This window comes from Schistocerca serialis, chromosome 11, assembly GCF_023864345.2.
Source record: "Schistocerca serialis cubense isolate TAMUIC-IGC-003099 chromosome 11, iqSchSeri2.2, whole genome shotgun sequence".
Taxonomy (NCBI): Eukaryota; Metazoa; Arthropoda; class Insecta; order Orthoptera; family Acrididae; genus Schistocerca; species Schistocerca serialis.
This window is the reverse complement of record NC_064648.1, coordinates 120,076,698-120,096,016: the sequence shown is the minus strand read 5'-3', so window position 1 is coordinate 120,096,016 and position 19,319 is coordinate 120,076,698. Positions and strand designations below refer to the sequence as shown.

At 42.4% G+C, this 19,319-nt stretch overlaps 1 protein-coding gene across 1 annotated transcript in view; it reads right to left on the bottom strand.

Annotated features, from left to right (window-relative positions):
* Positions 1-1,408: 1,408 nt before the first annotated feature.
* Positions 1,409-19,319, bottom strand: part of LOC126426519 (uncharacterized) — a 60,807-nt gene continuing 42,896 nt past the window's right edge. The window contains exons 4-5 of the mRNA XM_050088424.1: positions 13,031-13,324; positions 1,409-1,773 (exon numbers count right to left, since the gene is read on the bottom strand). Of these exons, the coding sequence (XP_049944381.1) occupies positions 1,409-1,773; positions 13,031-13,324 (659 nt within the window). The remainder of the gene's footprint in view (positions 1,774-13,030; positions 13,325-19,319) is intronic.

Below are 19,319 nucleotides of genomic sequence, written 5' to 3'. Positions count from 1 at the left end.
CTGTGTCAAGCGCTACACTACTAATGGAGTATTCAAACATTACGGGATTCTTTTTCCTATTCATCTGCATTGATTTACATTTATCTATATTTAGAGTTAGCTGCCATTCTTTACACCAATCACAAATCCTGCCCAAGTCATCTTGTATCCTCCTACAGTCACTCAACGACGACACCTTCCCGTACACCACAGCATCATCAGCAAACAGCCGCACATTGCTATCCACCCTATCCAAAGATCATTTATGTAGATAGAAAACAACAGCGGACCTACCACACTACCCTGGGGCACTCCAGATGATACCCTCACCTCCGATGAACACTCACCATCGAGGACAACGTACTGGGTTCTATTACTTAAGAAGTCTTTCAGCCACTCAAATATTTGGGAACCAATCCCATATGCTCATACCTTAGTTAGGAGTCTGCAGTGGGGCACCAAGTCAAATGCTTTCCGGAAGGCAAGGAATATGGCATCCGTCTGATACCCTCCATCCACGGTTCACAAGATATCATGTGAAAAAAGGGCGAGTTGCGTTTCGCAGGAGGGATGCTTTCTAAAGCCATGCTGATGCATGGACAGCAACTTCTCTGTCTCAAGGAAATTAATTATATTCGAACTGAGAATATGTTTGATAATCCTGCAACAAATCGATGTTAAGGATATTGGTCCGTAATTTTGAGGATCCGTCCTTCTATTCTTCTTATATACATGCGTCACCTGCGCTTTTTTCCAGTCGCTCGGGACTTTACGTCGGGCAAGAGATTCGCGATAAATGCAAGCTAAGTAAGGAGCCAATGCAGTAGAGTACTCTCTGTAAAACCTAATTGGAATCCCATCAGGACCTGGTGATTTATTTATTTCCAACCCATTCAGCTGCTTCACAACCCCAGCGATGTCTATCACTACGTCCTCCACACAGGAATCTGTACGAGACTCAAACGGCAGTATGTTTGTACGATCCTCCTGCGTGAAAGATTTCTCAAATGCTAAATTTAAAATTTCAGCTTTCATTTTGCTGCCTTCCATTGCCAGGCCAGACTGATCAGTGAGTGACTGGACGGAAGCCTTCAACCAGCTCACAGATTTTACATAAGACCAGAATTTCCTTGGGTTTTCAGCAAGATCTTTTGCTAATGTACGACGGTGGTAGTGGTCGAATGCTTCGCGCATCGCTCTTTTTACAGCAGCACGAATCTCTACTAACTTTTGGCTGTCGTCATTCTCCCGACACCAGTAAATATAAAAATAATAACTGGTTTTGACAGCATGAGGTTCTCCATAGAATAGGTGAGGAAATAATAAGCGGAAAAAACTGACTAGAAGGAACTGGATGACAGAGAAAAAAGAAAAGCAAAACAAAACCGACGCAACCCGATTATAAGGATTATAAGGTGGGGTGAGAGACTCAGCTCTTCGCACTCACCCCGGCGATGCCCGGCACGAGCTCCAGAACGAACAGGAAGAGCGCGAGGGGCAGTGCCGTGGCGTGCAGGCGACCCGCGTGCAGCAGTGCCGCGCCCGGCGCGGACGGCCGCTCGCCGCCCTCGGACAGGGCACCCGCCACCAGCGTCCATACGGTGAGCCCCGTCAGGTAAGCCACGAGCCAGGCGGCGCGCAGCCCGCGCCCCAGCGGCGGGCCCTCGTCCTGCTCCCGTCCGCCGTCCCGCTCCCAGCCGCGGCACCGGTACCCGTCGCACAGTGCGTAGTCGCACGCCACGAACAGGCCCACCGCCGCCCCCGTGCTCAGGAACAGTTGCCGCAGGCACACCACTGCCGACATACCGCACCTTTACGACATCCGCCGGTACATTCGCAATGTGTGCAGAACCACCTAACATAGCTGCCAGTGTAAAGTAGTACTGCACAGTTCAATATGGAAAACTAATGTATACACCTATATTTCATATTAGTAATTTCTCTCTTCAACCTTCACATTATCTTTTAGTTGTGTATAGATAATGCTCAATTTTGATTAATTTTCATTTCCATTCAAAACTTGAGTCTAATAAATTAATAATGTGTGATGAAAATAGGGATGTGTGGAGTAGTCCATTGTTTATGTCAATTAAATTTAAGATTAATTGTAAACTGTAACACTAATTTGGAACTAAAATTAATTTCATATTTCAGTCAATGTTCAATAATAAAAATTATGTGAGCGACTGTTAAAGCACAGTATTACTGAAACAATTTACAATACTGGCCATTAAAATTGCTACACCACGAAGATGACGTGCTACAAACGTGAAATTTAACCCACAGGAAGACGATGCTGTGATATGCAAATGATTAGCTTTTCAGAGCATTCACACAAGGTTGGCGCCGGTGGCGACATCTACAACGTGCTCACATGAGGAAAGTTTCCAAGCGATTTCTCATACACAAACAGCAGTTGACCGGCGTTGCCTGCTGAAACGTTGTTGTGATGCCTCGTGTAAGGAGAAGAAATGCGTACCATCACGATTCCGACTTTGATAAAGGTCGGATTGTAGCCTATCGCGATTGCGGTTTATCGTATCGCGACATTGCTGCTCGCGTTGGTCGAGATCCAATGACTGTTAGCAGAATATGGAATCGGTGGGTTCAGGAGGGTAAAACAGAACGCCGTGCTGGATCCCAAAGGCCTCGTATCACTAGCAGTCGAGATGACAGGCATCTTATCCGCACGGCTGTAGCGGATCGTGCAGCCACGTCTCGATCCCCGAGTCAGCAGATGGGGCCGTTTGCAGGACAACCATCTGCATGTACAGTTCGACGACGTCTGCAGCAGCATGGACTATCAGCTCGTAGACTGTGGCAGCGGTTACCCTTGAAGCTGCATCACAGACAGGAGTGCCTGCAGTGGTGTACTCGACGACGCACCTCAAAGCACGAATGGCAAATCGTCATTTTTTCGGATGAATCCAGGTTCTGTTTACAGCATCATGACGGTCGCATCCGTGTTTGGCGACATCGTGGTGAACGCACATTGGAAGCGTGTATTCGTCATTGCCATACTGGTGTATCAACTGGGGTGATGGTACGGGGTGCCACTGGTTACACATCTCGGTCACCTCTTGTTCGCATTACTTTGCACAGTGGACATTACATTTCAGATGTGTTACGACCCGTGGCTCTACCCTTAATTTGATCCCTGCAAAACCTACATTCAGCAGGATAATGCACGACTGCATGTTGTAGGTCCTGTACGGGCCTTTCTGGATACAGAAAGTGCTCGACTGCTGCCCTGGCCAGTGCATTCTCCAGATCTCTCACCAACTGAAAACGTCTGGTTATTGGTGACCGAGCAACTGGCTCGCCACAATACACCAGCCACTACTCTTGATGAACTGTGGTATCATGTTGAAGCTGCATGGGCAGCTGTACCTGTACACGCCATCCGAGCTCTGTTTGACTCAATGCCCAGGCGTATCAAGGCCATTATTACGGCCAGAGGTGGTTGTTCTGGGTACTGATTTCTCAGGATCTATGCACCCAAATTGTGTGAAAATGTAATCACATGTAAGTTCTAGTATAATACATTTGTCCAATGTATACCCATCTATCATCTGCATTTCTTCTTGGTGTAGCAATTTTAATGGCCAGTAGTGTACAATACCTATTCAGGAAAATGGAAAGTATTGTAATATACTTAAAATTTAGTAATATTAATGCTATTTTGTACGTTGAATATGCTAAATGTCTACAATGTACTAAATAACATGAAACTGGTGTAAAATAGCAAACAGATTTGCATTTAATCCAAACAACAGTATGTCATAGTGAGCTGAGCATTAGATATTTCATAAATAGGTAGGTGGCACACGCCGTTGGGTAGTGATCGTCAATAACTGAGACCAAGTCTCTGCGTGGTTGTCAGAATCTCTGTAACTCAGCTTGCATCTGAAGAAAATAATAGAAAACTAGGAAGTACAAGTGTGTCGGGTTATTCAGAAACCAGAAATCAGGTCCTGTTAATGCTGCACCAAAGATAACTATAAATTATGAATGAAATTTTTTATTATTATTTACATCTACATCATACTCCGCAAGCCACCTTATGGTGTGTGACGGAGGGTACTTTCGGTACCACTATCTGATCCCTCCAACCCTGTTCCACTCGCGAATAGTGCGTGGGAAGAACGATTGTCGGTAAGACTCTGTATTGACTCTAATTTCTCGAATGTTCTCGTGGTCGCGAGATGTATGTGGGGTGAAGTAATATGTTGTCTGACTCCTCCTGATAAGTGCTGTCCCGGAATTTCAATAGTAATTCTCTCTGTGAAGCACAACACTTCTCTTGTAATGTGTGCCAGTGGAGTTTGTTTAGCGTCTCCGTAATGCTCTCTCGCCAGCTAAAAGACCCCGTGACAAGACACGCCACTCTTCGTCGGACGTTCTCTATCTCCTCTATTAGTCCTACCTTGTGGTGCAATAGTCATCTCTGAAGTGTACTGTGTTACCCTCAAGAAATTGAAGAAACAACTTCAGCGTCTTTGTTACCCTGAGAATGCAAGCGACTTCTTCTCCACAGGACAATACACAGCCTGACAACTCTGCGCACCCAACAGGAGCTCACAAAACATCATTGGACTGTTCTTCCTCATCCACCCTACAGCTCAGATCTCGCAACTTCCAAGTTCAACTTGTTTAGCCCAATGAAGGACGCATTCCGTTGGAAGCAACACATGGATGATGAAGTTATTGATGTACTAAGATTTACTCTGACAACAATCAGAGTGGTGCCACACGAGCATACAAGCCTCCCAGTAAGGTGGCATAAGGCTGTCATACTGAATGGACATTATGTTGAAAAACAGGGTTCTCTAGCCAGAAGAATGGGGAATAATATGGCATATTGCAATGCTGAATAAAACCAACCTGCTTTCAGGAAAAATTGTGTTGTACTACTTATTGAACACCCATTGTAATTCTTTTGTCACATTTGTAAAAGCACAAGTTGTCAGTTATGTAAACATTACTGTACTTACCATTCACACGTAATTTATGATGAAGACATGTGCACCATTCAAAATTATAGAAGTTGGTAATTTTTTAAAATTATTTCATATTGCTCTCAGCTGTCATTTTATTTATTTGTTGTACTATTGCACAATTTCAGTCCTACGACATTTTCAAGTGTGTAAAATAGGAGCATCATATACACAACGTATTAGCATTACTTAATTCTTAAGTATATCAGCTCTCATGATATGCTATGAAAATTATAGATTACTTCACAGAAGGTTGTCATGCTAATTTCACCAAACAGGATTTTGCTTCTGTGTATAGTTAATTAACATTCATCATTGTTGTGCTTAGACTGTAATATCTAATTGTCAAAAATTTGAAATGTAAGCTCAGTTACTCTTAATTAGTTGTTGCAGAGATCTTATGCCGATTATACACGTACACAGATGGTGCATAACTGGTGTTATTCTGTCATATGGACATGAAAGTAGTAAGATTAATAAAATAAAATAAAGCCAACATACACACATCAAAAACAAGTTTTGCCTCACCCTGTTTCCCACAACTCCCGAAGACAGACGTTGACTGTGGATATTGTATCACAGACACAGATCCTTTGACTGTTCAGAGATGTCACTAAACCCACCCAAAGAAATAAACAACCATGCATGAGCAGTGTCTGTTAGACGGAGGGTGTCCAACAACCGATCAATTCCAATCGTTCTACCAGGAAGGAGGTACACGACTCGTGTTGTCTGTAATTCAACCATGCCTAGACGGTCAATACCGCAGTTCAATCACATCCGCATTGTTACTTTGTGCCAGGAAGGGCTCTCAACAACGGAAGTGTCCAGGTGTCTCGGAGTGAACCAAAGTGGTGTTTTTCGGACATGGAGGAGATACAGAGAGACAGGAACTGTCAATGAAATGCCTCGCTCAGGCCGCCCAAGGGCTACTACTGCAGTGGATGACCCCTACCTACAGATTATGGCTCGGAGGAATCCTGACAGCAACGCCACCATGTTGAATAATGCTTTTCATGCAGCCACAGGACGTCACGTTACAACTCAAACTGTGTGCAATAGGCTGCACAATGCACAACTTCACTCCCAACGTCCATGGTGAGGTCCACCTTTGCAACCATGACACCATGCAGCATGGTACAGATGGGCCCAACAACATGCTGAATGTACCACTCAGGATTGGCATCACGTTCTCTTCACCAATGAGTGTCGCATATGTCTTTAACCAGACAATCGTCAGAGACATGTTTGGAGGAAACCTGGTCAGGCTGAACGCCACTGCTAGCGGGCATGAAAGGCACCATAATGGCTGTACGATACGTGAATACCATCCTCCAACCGATAGTGCAACCATATCGGCAGCATATGGACAGGCATTTGTCTTCTTGGACCACGATTCATGCCCCCATTGTGTACATATTGTGAATGACTTCCTTCAGGATAACAACATTGCTCAACTAGAGTGGCCAGCATGTTCACCAGACATGAACCCTATCGAACATGCTTGGGATAGATTGAAAAGGGCTGTTTATGGATGACGTGACCCACCAACCATTCTGAGGGATTTACGCCGAATCACTGTTGAGGAGTGGGACAATCTGGTCCAACAGTGCCTTGATGAATTTGTGGATAGTATGCCACGACGAATACAGGCATGCATGAATGCAAGAGGATGTGCTACTGTGTATTAGAGGTACCAGTGTGTACAGTAATCTGGACCACGATCTCTGAAGGTCTCGCTGTATGGTGGTACAACGTGCAATGTGTGGTTTTCACGGGCAATAAAAAGGGTGGAAATGATGTTTATGTTGATCTCTATTCCAGTTTTCTGTACAGGTTCCAGAACTCTTGGAACTGAGGTGACGCAAAACTTTTTTTAATGTGTGGATAAACTCTACAAATCTGAACATACAAATGTTTAAAACTTCACTTTTATAGCCATGTAACGAAAAAGGAATGAAAATTATGCCGTCAGAATGAGACTGTGATGATTCATTGTATAGTTATACGATCTTCTTCCGCATGTTCATGACTATAACAATGACTGTGGTCTCTATGGCTCTGTGACATTTTGCGATAGATAGCACAAAATTTTCTAGGAATTTGCATAGTTATTTTAGTTCATTTAAAACTTTGTCCAACTGGTTCATTAGATCTATTTACATTTCAATATCTTCCATCATGACCATGACTTTACCTGTCTCTATTTTGTGCAGGTTGTGTAGTGATTTATGATATGTGATTTGCATCTTAAAGGGACAAATTCACAAAGGAATTCCCATATGGAATCAATGTTAAAATGAGGAAACTTGAGGCGCACTTCGAAAATAAACTTTTACAGAACACGGATGAAACACCATCTTCAAATTGTATAAAAATTGTATATTATGAGATATAAGTTTTTTGTTCTACAAGAGCTGTTCCATAAAGAATGATCATAATTAATTTTTGACAACGTATCTTTACTCATCCTCACAATTTTGATGGTCCTTCTCAAAGTAGGCGCCCTTTAATGGGATGCACCTGTCCCAGCATTTCCGCCAATTTTCAAATACATGCTGGAAACCCTTTTTTGAGAGTTCGTTCAAAATTGCCTTCGCAACTGCTTCTAATGATTGATAATGCCTTCCATGAAGGTGTTTCTTCATGTTAGGGAAAAGAAAAAAGTCATAGGGGGTAAATCCAGACTATAGGGAGAGTGAGGGATGCACTTCGAGTTGATATTTGCAAGATATTCAGCAACAACATTGGCAATATATTATCACGGTGCAGCATCGAGCCTGTTTCACAGAAATGTGGTCTTTTGCGCCCGATATGGACTGACAATGTTTTCAGGAGATCCCTGTAGAATTGTCCCGTTACTGATGTGTATGCAGGTACAACATACTGATAAACCATTCCATGAATATCAAAGAATGAGATGACTGTAACTTTCCCAGCAGAAGTGGCCACTTTCGCTTTTTTGGGGGTAGCTGATGAAGGAGATTTCAACACTGAGCTTTGCTATTTGCTCTCAGGATCAAAATGACAGCCAAGTTTCATCAGCAGCAATTACATTCGAAAGAAACTCTGGATCTTCCTCTGACACCAACTTTAACTGCATGCAGATCTACACGCAAATGTCCTTTTGTTCGGGAATCGACAGTCTCGGAACCCATCATGCACAAACACGTATCTTCATAATTTTTCTGTCACCAACGTGTGGGTGATACCCAATGAAATGATCAGTATTTCAGAAAGTGATCTTAAGGTAATTCGTCAATTCTCTCTCACTATGATAGCAGCAGTGTTGATGTTTCCATAAGAGCAGTAAGTGGAGCTCCAGGTCCTCTTTCCTTTGAAATTGATTATTTCTCCTCTTTAAACATTTTAAACCACCTAACGTTAACTGCCAGAGTAGAGTAGTACTGCACAGTTCAATATGGAAAACTAATGTATACACCTATATTTCATATTAGTAATTTCTCTCTTCAACCTTCACATTATCTTTTAGTTGTGCATAGATAATGCTCAATTTTGATTAATTTTCATTTTCATTCAAAACTTGAGTCTAATAATTTAGTAATAAGTGATGAAAATAGGGATGTGCGGAGTAGTCCATTGTTTACGTCAATTAAATTTAAAATTAATTGTAAACTGTAACACTACTGTGGAACTAAAATTAATTTCATATTCCAGTCAATGTTCAATAATTAAAATTATGTGAGCGACTGTTAAAGCCCAGTATTACTGAAACAATTTACACTACTGGCCATTAAAATTGCTACACCACGAAGATGACATGCTACAGAGGTGAAATTTAACAGACAGGAAGAAGATGCTGTGATATGCAAACGATTAGCTTTTCTGAGCATTCACACAAGGCTGGCGCCGGTGGCGACACCTACAACATGCTGACAACAGGAAACTTCCCAACCGATTTCTCATACACAAAAAGCAGTCGACCGGCGTTGCCTGATGAAACGTTGTTGTGATGCCTCGTGTAAGGAGGAGAAATGAGTACCATCGAGTTTCCAACTTTGATAAAGGTCGGATTGTAGCCTATCGCGATTGTGGTTTATCATATAGGGACATTGCTGCTCGCGTTGGTCAAGATCCAATGACTGTTAGCAGAATATGGAATCGTTGGGTTCAGGAGGGTAATACGGAACGCCGTGCTGGATCCCAAAGGCCTCGTATCACTAGTAGTCGAGATGACAGGCATCTTATCCGCACGGCTGTAGCGGATCGTGCATCCACGTCTCAATCCCTGAGTCAACAGATGGGGCCGTTTGTAAGACGACAACCATCTGCACAAACAGTTCGACGACGTCTGCAGCAGCACGGACTATCAGCTCGGAGACCGTGGCAGCGGTTACCCTGGACACTGCATCACAGACAGGTGCGCCTGAGATAGTGTACTCGATGACGCACCCGCGTGCACAAATGGCAAAACGCCATTTTTCGGATGAATCCAGGTTTTGTTTACAGCATCATGATGGTCGCATCCGTGTTTGGCGACATCGCGGTGAACGCACATTGGAAGCGTGTATTCGTCATCGCCATATTGGCGTATCACCCGGCGTGATGGTACGGGGTGCCATCTGTTACACGTCTCGGTCACCTCTTGTTCACATTGACGGCACTTTCAAAAGTGGACGTTACATTTCAGATGCGTTACGACCCGTGGTTCTACCCTTCATTTGATCCCTGCAAAACCTACATTTCAGCAGGATAATGCATGACTGCATGTTGCAGGTCCTGTACGGGTCTTTCTGGATACAGAAAGTGTTCGACTGCTGCCCTGGCCGGCACATTCTGCAACGTGTGGATGGCACCCAATGAAATGCTCAATATTTCAGAAAGTGATCTTAAGGTAATTCGTCAATCCTCTCTCACAATGATAGCAGCAGCGTTGATGTTTCCATATGAGCAGTAAGTGGAGGACCATGTCCATGTTCCTTTGAAATTGATTATCTCCCCTCTTTAAACGTTTTAAACCAGCTTTGAGCTGTGCTGTAGGGAAGAACAGATCCTCCATAGGCCTCCTGTAACATTGTATAGGCCTCAGCTGAAGATTTGTTGAGACGAAAGCAGAATTTCAAAGCCGCATATTGTTCCTCGTGTTTTATCTCCATTGCAGCAGTAGGCGCTACTGAAATAGTCTGTCCTCACCTGACTCTCACTGGCAGGAACCAGGAGTCCCGACAATGAAACTACAACAGCGTGTTTGTTGCACATTAAGCTAACAGAATATCATAAGATTAAATTTTAGCATGAGAAATTATGACCATAAAAAATTATGAGCATTCTTTATTGAACAGCCCTTGTAAAAACACACACACACACACACACACACACACACACACACACACACACAAAGTATTACATACAAAAAACTAATGTAATTGCCATACACATGTATGTTTCAAACATTTCATTTCAGGACTATACTATGGCTTAGCTTCATCCTCTTTATTTTCTTTTCCTTTTTTCTTTCTTATTCTGGCTATCCTGGCCTCCTTAGCAGCATTTCCTGAAGAAATTTAAGGAAAACGGATACTTTCCATGTCGATACTTTACCGTCCGCTTTCAGTATTGATACCGACCTTTGTTCGAAGAGTCTTTACACTTCACTTCAGTCTATTTTGACACGTGAGCTCTGTACCACATCACTGAATCGGGAACACCAAGCTTTAGTATTTTTTTCTAACAAGAACAGTTTTTGATAGTCTTGCCCAATGACTGAATTCAAATTTTCATTCAGAGTCAATAGTTTTACAATGGACATACTTTTTTGAGAGCCCTTGTTGGCTAAGGTATTTGAAAATGGGTTTGGCAGTAAGTAGGATATTTCCAGAATGAGATTTTCACTCTGCAGCGGAGTGTGCGCTGATATGAAACTTCCTGGCAGATCAAAACTGTGTGCCGGACCGAGACTCGAACTCGGGACTTTGCCTTTCGCGGGTAAGTGCTCTAGTGCACACAGTTTTAATCTGCCAGGAAGTTTCAGTAAGTAGGATAGTTTTCTAGAATTGGAAGCTGTACCTGGGTTGTTGTATTTGCACCAGCTGTCAGGTCCCCATAGGGTTTCTCACCCACTGGAAGTTTATGAAAGGGTATTGCCCAGATAACTCTTCTGATTGCATCTATATTGTTGCAGTTATTCTTAATTTTCATATCATAATAATTCTAGATCCTATCTATTTCAAGCTATTTTAGCCCCCGGTTATCACCTAACTTATTTCCACTACATACCTTTACTGTACATGCAGTATCCACTCCAGTCTATTAATTTTGACTGTAGGCCTGTATGGTGTATCTTATATGACTTTTTGATAAGCCTTATTATCCCCCATCCCCAAGGTAATCTTTATACAGGACACATATTGACTGGTTAGACATTCTTGGGAACAGGAAGCATCTAGAAGCTTTTTACTTGAGGCAGACACTCAGGATGACTTTGCATTCAATATTCCCCCCCGCCACGGTCTGTAACAGGAAGTTTCATTGCTTATTTTTATATATTTATTCCCATTAAACCTGAGCTTATACCCAAACTTCTTTATTCTACCCATCCTACTTATAACTGTTCACAAAAACACACTAAATCATTATTTTTGTATCACATAAACATAAACAACAAACATGAAGGATTTGAAAAACAATAGTCAGCAACGCAGACGGACTGACAAATATTGAAAAAATAATTCTCTCTTGCAATCAAAATAAGGATATCTGTCAAACACATATACTTGCTGTGCTGTAGTTCGTGCTCGGCAAGACAGCGCACAAATGGGCGATATACTTAGTTACCAGACACCATAGAAAAATTAATAACTCGGAAACTAGTCATTAAATTTGAATGAAAAAATGACATTTTGTAGCCAAATAATAGGAGCATTAAACAAGACACAAAAAATATTTTCAATTTTTTTAAAAATCCTGTTAGTGACTGTATCCTCTTAAATGTGTAGAAGAGGTGGAGGTGTTGCTGTCAGTTTTTGTTGAGTGTTATTTAAACTGGGTGATAATCTTTCTTCCCACCTGTCAAATATAAAATTTTGGTGATCTTAGCAGTTAATCTTGTATATTCCAGGTTGTGAAAATTGTTCTGATTCTTGTGGTGTATGTCTCAACAGCCACTATAGGCTGTGAATGTTTCTGCAGCTAGTTTTTGCTTCTGTATTCTTGAAACAACAAGTTATTTTGTTGAAAATAACAATACCCTGAAAAATGTTAGTAACGCTGGAAAAGAATTCATTATTCAATTAAGACTTGACGCTAAATATTGTTCCAACTGCATATTCTACAAATTTCAGGTGTAATCACTGAATACTTATTATTTTGAATGATCAATGAGTATTTACATTTCATCATGTATGCCATACTGCAACCTAATTAAACTGAAATTAATTTTTGTAACTGCAAATTTGTTAAAATTGTAATCACGTATACTAATTTTTAGTGTAATCATTCTAGAAATAACTGAGTGTCTGAGCGTGTCAACTAGATTGTTTTTGGACCATCATCTGTACGTTTCATATTTGCATTCTTCCTCTATCTTTGCACAGAACACTTCACTCAGCTGCCGTCTTACCTGCACCCCACTATAGTCAATTCCTTTCCTGTTGCAGTTGCAAACAGAATGACAGAAAAACAAATGTCTTTATACCTCCCAATGAGCCCTAATTTCTTTTATCTTTGTGTTATTTATCTGGCAGTACGACCTTTCTACAGTCAGCTTCAAATGCCAGCCCTCTAAATATTCTGAACAGTCACCGTTTTCCAGGATTTCCCATTTGAATCCCCAAAGTTCACATAATTAAAAATGTGGGATATATTAATTTATAGCAACGAGTATCTCACTCATCCACTCGACAAAATGTAAGTCTTACGACTATTTATTGCACATTACTGCTATCTGACAAAATTTACGAGTTCTATGCCTCGTATTGATAATTTAAAGGAAGAACAATACACAGTTATAACATCCACTTTTATAAAATACCTGGTACCAAATCGTAACATTACCGGTTGTACTGGTTAGAGTAAGTATCCGAGGCAGTACTGACCCCTGTGTGAGAAGAAGAAATAGTGTACGATAGCGACGACCACGATGAGCCCCTTGAGCGGGTCCTGCGCGTGGCACGGCACCCGCTTCTCCTGCAGAGCACTCAGTGTCAGGAAGCCCGCCAGGGCCAGCAGCGACCCGTCCCTCAGGGGCACCAGCCAGCGCCGCCGCGGCTGCAGCCGCAGGCGGAAGCGCACGCTCGGTGGCGCGTAGCCGGCGATGCCGGCACTGCCGTAGCCGCCCACGCGTACGCCCCCTGCCACCCACGCCACTGGCAGCAGAACTGCTGACGAACCTGTATCACGTCGTCACGCAGTTAGCACCCTGTCATTTATCGGATCGAGATTCCTTCCATTTACTATTCGGCACACTCTTTGACAGTAGTGCACTGGAGACCGTGTCAGGAGGACCTGACATTTTCAAACACAGTTTACATCTTACTCTTTGATTATTTGATGTTATACACATGTGAAAAATACTATTTCGTGATTAACTCAGTATTACAGCACACATAACGTCATAAAAAAAATATTGTTTCAAAAATGGCAAAATAATGTTTCTATTTCAAGCATAATACAATGCAATACAAAATCATCCAAATTAAAATACAAAACTCATATTCGAGAGGTTGTGTGAATGAAGGCAGCTGATACAACTCTGCGACTAGTGTGAAAATTAATGTTATCTACAATTAATTACTTAAAAAAACTATATTTACAAAAAAAAATATATAAAAGGCTGGCTTTTATCAAAGATTTTAAAAAAACGATGATGACGATGAGGTTCCATACTCCGAGGAGCGTAGGGGACGATGCGGAAGACCTGCACCGCCGTACTAGGCAAGGTCCTAGCGGAGATGGTTTGCCATTGCCTTCCTCCGACTGTAATGGGAATGAATGATGATGATGATGACGACAGAATGACACCCAGTCATCTTGAGGCAGGAAAAATCCCTGACCCCGCCGGGGATCGAACCCGGGACCCCATCGGCGGGAAGCGAGAACGCTACCGCAAGACCACAAGCTGGGGACAACTTAACCTAAATTATCCTAAGGACAAATACACACACCCGTGCCCGAGGGAGGACTCGAACCTCCACCGGGACCAGTTGCACAGTCCACGACTGCAGCGCCGGAGACCGCTCGGCTAATCCCGTGCGCTGCGCGAGAGTGAAAGGGTAGAGAAGTACTGCGGAACTGGTTGGATCAACTCTCTGTCAGGCACGTAATTGTGAATTGCGGAGCAGATGTAGATATGTCGCTCCACACAGTGGCTTTTTTTTGTCATCAGTGTCTTCTGACTCGTTTGATGTAGCCCGTGTCGAATTCCTCTCATACCTTTTGATCTCGGAGTAGCACTTGCACCCTATTTCCTCGATTACTCACTGGATGCATTCCACGCTCTGTCTACCCCTGCAGTTTTGCTAAGTACCCGACTCCAAATGTTCATTGCATGCACCAAGAGTCTTGCCGAACAGAGTGCCGTTGGCGGGACCTTTTGCCGTTTTATTCACACACGTGTCAATGTCATATCCATCTGTAGTCACACCACAGAAGGGTGCGAAACAGGAGGGCTGAAAAAGGCTAAGTACCCTTTGGTGCTTCGGATCGAGGCCAGATTTCATGGAATGGTTTCGAACGGCCGCTAGCGATTCGACCCTGCAGATCAGAGCAGAAATTTCTGTCGCACTATTCTCCAAAAGGTTACGATGAGTTTCTGTGGGGTTCCTAGCCCTCGATGTCCTTAGAGAAGGTTGGAATTGTCCGAGGGGCCCAGCAGCGTCAAAGGTTCTCGAGAATGTCGTCCTCGGCTCATCACACTGCAAAATGTGTCGGAATCAACGCCCTATGGAAACGGTGGTTTCACTGATGACTTTTATGCCACCCCTAATGCCTTTTCGTGTAGATTCCGAGTGGCAGTGTGTGTGAAATTTTTTTCTTGGCTACTAACAAGGAAACCGCGCGATTTCAACGCTGGGCGTCGCGGTGCTGACATCTAAACACTTGAAACTGTCACAAAAAATAAAATCCAACAAAACCACACAAAACACAGCATAGCATCACAGTATCCCAATCTCCAGTTCACCTATACAGCTCAACCCAGACCAAAAGTGCACTTACAGTGTCGGCATTACGGTGTTGCAGTTACTAACTGTATGTGTGCTGAATGATAGGAAGTGAACACGATGAATGATGAACTGGATAGGACAAGAACACATGATAAAATAGTTTTCTACAAACGTCAGAAGTGGATTAACGTTTTTCAATTAAATCATGGAAGAAGGTAGGTGGATCAATGTTTTTAGTTAAATCATGCGAGAACGTACACGGATCAATTTTTATTATTTAAATCATGGGAGGAGATAGGTGGATCGATGTTATTTACAATAGAATCACCTGTTCAATATACTAATAAACATTGATCCACCTACCTCCTATCACAATTTAATTAAAAAAAAAAATCCACTTACTCAGAGGTTACACAGGCACCTAAGAGTACACTTTCAATTTTATGTCATATTATGTTTCATACACAGTGTTCTCCACCATTGTGCCACTGCGTAATTTTGCACACTCCATATCATGATGACGGTAGCACACTAAATGTCACAATAACATACCTCACAAATACATCGCCACCACATAATTAAACCGATAGAGCACACAACCTCTTCACACATGTGCCCTCTACAACATTACACTTCTACTTAAAAAAAAAAAAAAAAAAAAAACAGCGGCTCGATGACATCACACAACAACACTTCCTGAGTGGGACGGTGTGTCGGTCCTCAGCAGAAATCCGCCCGGCGGATTAGTGTTGAGGTCCAGTGTGCCAGCCAACCTGTGGATGGTTTTTAGGCAGTTTTCCATCTTCCCCAACAAATGTGGGCTGGTTCCCCTTATTCCGCCTCAGTAACACTATGTCGGCAATTGCCGAGCAAACAATGTCTCCACATACTCGTACACCATAATTACTCTATCACGCAAGCATCTGGGGTTACACTTGTCTGGTATGAGACATTCCCGGGAAGGGTGGGGGTCCACTGGGGATCGAAGCACACAATTACCCTCGGTTGAGCGTGGGGCGGCAGTGGGGTGGGTGGACTGCTGTGGTCTGTTGTGGAGTTGTGAACCACTGAGGGCTACAACGGGACAAAGCCTCTCCATCATTTCTAGGTCCCTGGTTCAATACAGAATACACACATTACCAGATGTACACAGAAAGCACAATGATGTTTCCCACAACAGAGCTTTAAGTCAGGTAGACAACACAGAAACTTAAAAAATAAGAAATAAGTTGCATAGATGAGGTTCCAGTCTCTGCTCTGAAGGTTTGCATGCACAGCATACAAGTTCCCATTAACGAACATAATAAATGAGTTCTTTAATTCAGGTATGTCTCCAGAGTACCTAAAACACACGTAAATTATTCCCTTGTAAAAGAAAGGTAATCTGCAGAGTATTCAAAATAACTGACAAGTTTCACTTCTGTCTGCATTCTCAAAAACAACTGAATCAATCGTGAAATATAAGCTAATGAGCTTTTTAACAAAGCACAGTTTGGTTTCTGAAGTGGGATGAGTACAACTACCAGCCATTGCAGAGTTCATAAAAGCGGTATTTGAAGTTCTTGACAAGGATGGCTGTGTTTCAGGCATTTCTTAGATTTGTCCACTAATGACCATAAAATACCACTAAACAAGCTAGAAGCATTATGTACGAGAGGAATTGCAAATGAGCGATTCTAGATTTACCCAGAAAATGGGGTGGGAAAGGTAGAGATACTGTAGTTCACACGTCTGTTGATGACAAATTTTTAGTGAAGCAAATAGTCAGACAAGAAACGTATAAACATAGGTGTTCCTCTGAGAAGCATATTGTGTCTCATTCTGTTCTTAAGGTATAGGGTGAATCACCCAAAACTTGTACTGCAAATATTGCGGAAATGGAAAGTACTATTGATATGCAGTTTTCACTGAAAAGATCGGTAGTCAGGTGCTCAAATCATTACCCAATAAACAGATTGTAATAATACTTAGAAAATGTACAAGGTGTACAACTTAGCTTCCGCCGTTTTTTTCCCCAACATTTGAGGTTTTAATGAAACAAATTGGTTACACATGTATCATTCAAAGTATTTTCCATCGCTGGCCACTACTTTCTCCCATCTTTCTGGCAGTGTACAAACCCCGCATCGAAAAAATTGTTCATCTTTTGAAGTGATCCACGAATCGATCCAATTTGTGACTTCTTCATGAGATCGGAAGTGTCTGTCAGCCAGGCCATGCGCCATTGATCTAAACAGCAATAGTCAGAGGGAGCAATGTCTGGAGAATACAGCGAATGGGGTAAGACTTCCCATTTGTCGTGCTGCAAAACCACTTTACCGTGCCTCTCGACGTATTGCGGCCGTTTGTCTTTTAATGCTCTGCTAAAACCCATTAATTATGTTTGATAACTAGCACCTGTGATTGTTTCACTTGGTTTTAACACCTCATAATACACGCCTCTCAGCTGGTCCCACCAAATACAGAGCACGATTTGGATCCGTGAATATTTGGTTTGGCCGTCGACGTGGAAGCACGTCCGGGATATCCCCACGATTTTTTGTGTTTAAGGTTATCGTAATGAACCCACTTATCATCCCCGGTCACAATGCAATGCAGAAATCCCTTCCGTTTTTGCCACTGAAGCAACTGTTCACAAACACACAACCGCCATTCAATGTTTCTTGGTTCCTTCTTTCTGAATCATACCCATAGCCTTGAGATGTTTTGAAATGGCTTGCTGTGTCACTCCCACTAATCGTGCCAATTCTTCTTGGGTTTGGCGCGAGTCTTCACTCAGCAATGTCTCCAATTCTGCATCTTTGCAAACATTCTCTCTTCCACTACCGTGCCGGTCTACGACGTTAAAATCACCATTCTTGAAGCACTGAAACCACTCACGACATGTTCTTTCACTAGTACGTACTTGAGACCATTCAATGAGACTCAGCCGCTTTTTTCTTCATATTGAAACGTAACAGTAACACCTCCCGCAAGTGACGAGAATTAGGCTCGTAAACTGACATTTTCAATCGAGAAGAACTTTATGACGCAGACAGAAATTGAATAATGTTTGAACGAGGTTATGTTGACCGAGGTCCAAGCTAACTGCCTGACGTCCGCGATCTGTTTCTTTCAACCGCTACTTACTGTTGTTGCCACCTATCAGCAAACTGCAGAAGCAAAGTTTTACACCTTGTATTTTTTGGGCAAATACACAGTTTTTAAATGGAGCAATGGCTATTGACAGGGTCTAGACTGATGGGTCGAATATTTCAGTGAGCTACTGAATGTCACTACAGAAAGAGAAGTTCTGGAAGAAAATGAAACAGAGTGTCACCAACCGTGGTAGAATATTAGTCAGGATGAAAGATCTGTACCTATACCAACAATAAAGCCTAAGGAATAATAAGGCTCCAGGTAATGAAAACATTTCGGCAGAGGTGATCAAAGCGGGAGGTGAACATCTAATAAGGTTGATACATCAGCTGAGAGTGGAAACATGGGAAAAGGAAGAGATGCCAGACCAGTGGAACATGGCCATTATATGCCCAATTCATATGAAGGAGGACAAAGCAAACTATGAAAATTATCACAGTATTGCTTTAGTCAGCATGGTGTAAAAAGTATTAGCCAATGTCATTGCTATGAGACTTGCACCAATTACGGAAGAAATACTCGGAGACTACCAGTACGGTTCTCGTTGGGGCAGATCAACAACTGACCAGATCTTCGTTAGAAGTCAAATAATGGAAAAGTGTTGCAAATATAATGTGGATGTACACAAGCTTTTTGTAGACTTTAAACAGGCCTATGATACTGTTAAAAGGAAAAAGCTATATGACACCTTAATGGAGATGGAATTCTCAAGTAAACTTATCAGACTGATACAAATGACCCTCACCAGCACAACATGCCAGGTAAAAGTAGAAGGAAAACTTTGCAAAGAATTTGAGGTCAAGCAAGGGTTGACACAAAGCGATATATTATCCACGCTACTCTTCAACATAGTGTTGGAGAGAGTGATGAGAAGGGGAGAGATTGATAACCGAGGTGGCACTCTGTTTAACTGTATGCATCAAAATCTAGCTTATGCCGATGATGTGTGTATCCCGTCTAGAAGTTTGAAAGAAATGGAAGAAGGATTTGTCAGACTGGAAAAGGAGGCAGAACAGTTGGGACTTACAGTAAACAACACAAAACACACTATCTCTTTGCTTCCAGGAAAAATGCTGTTGTTAAA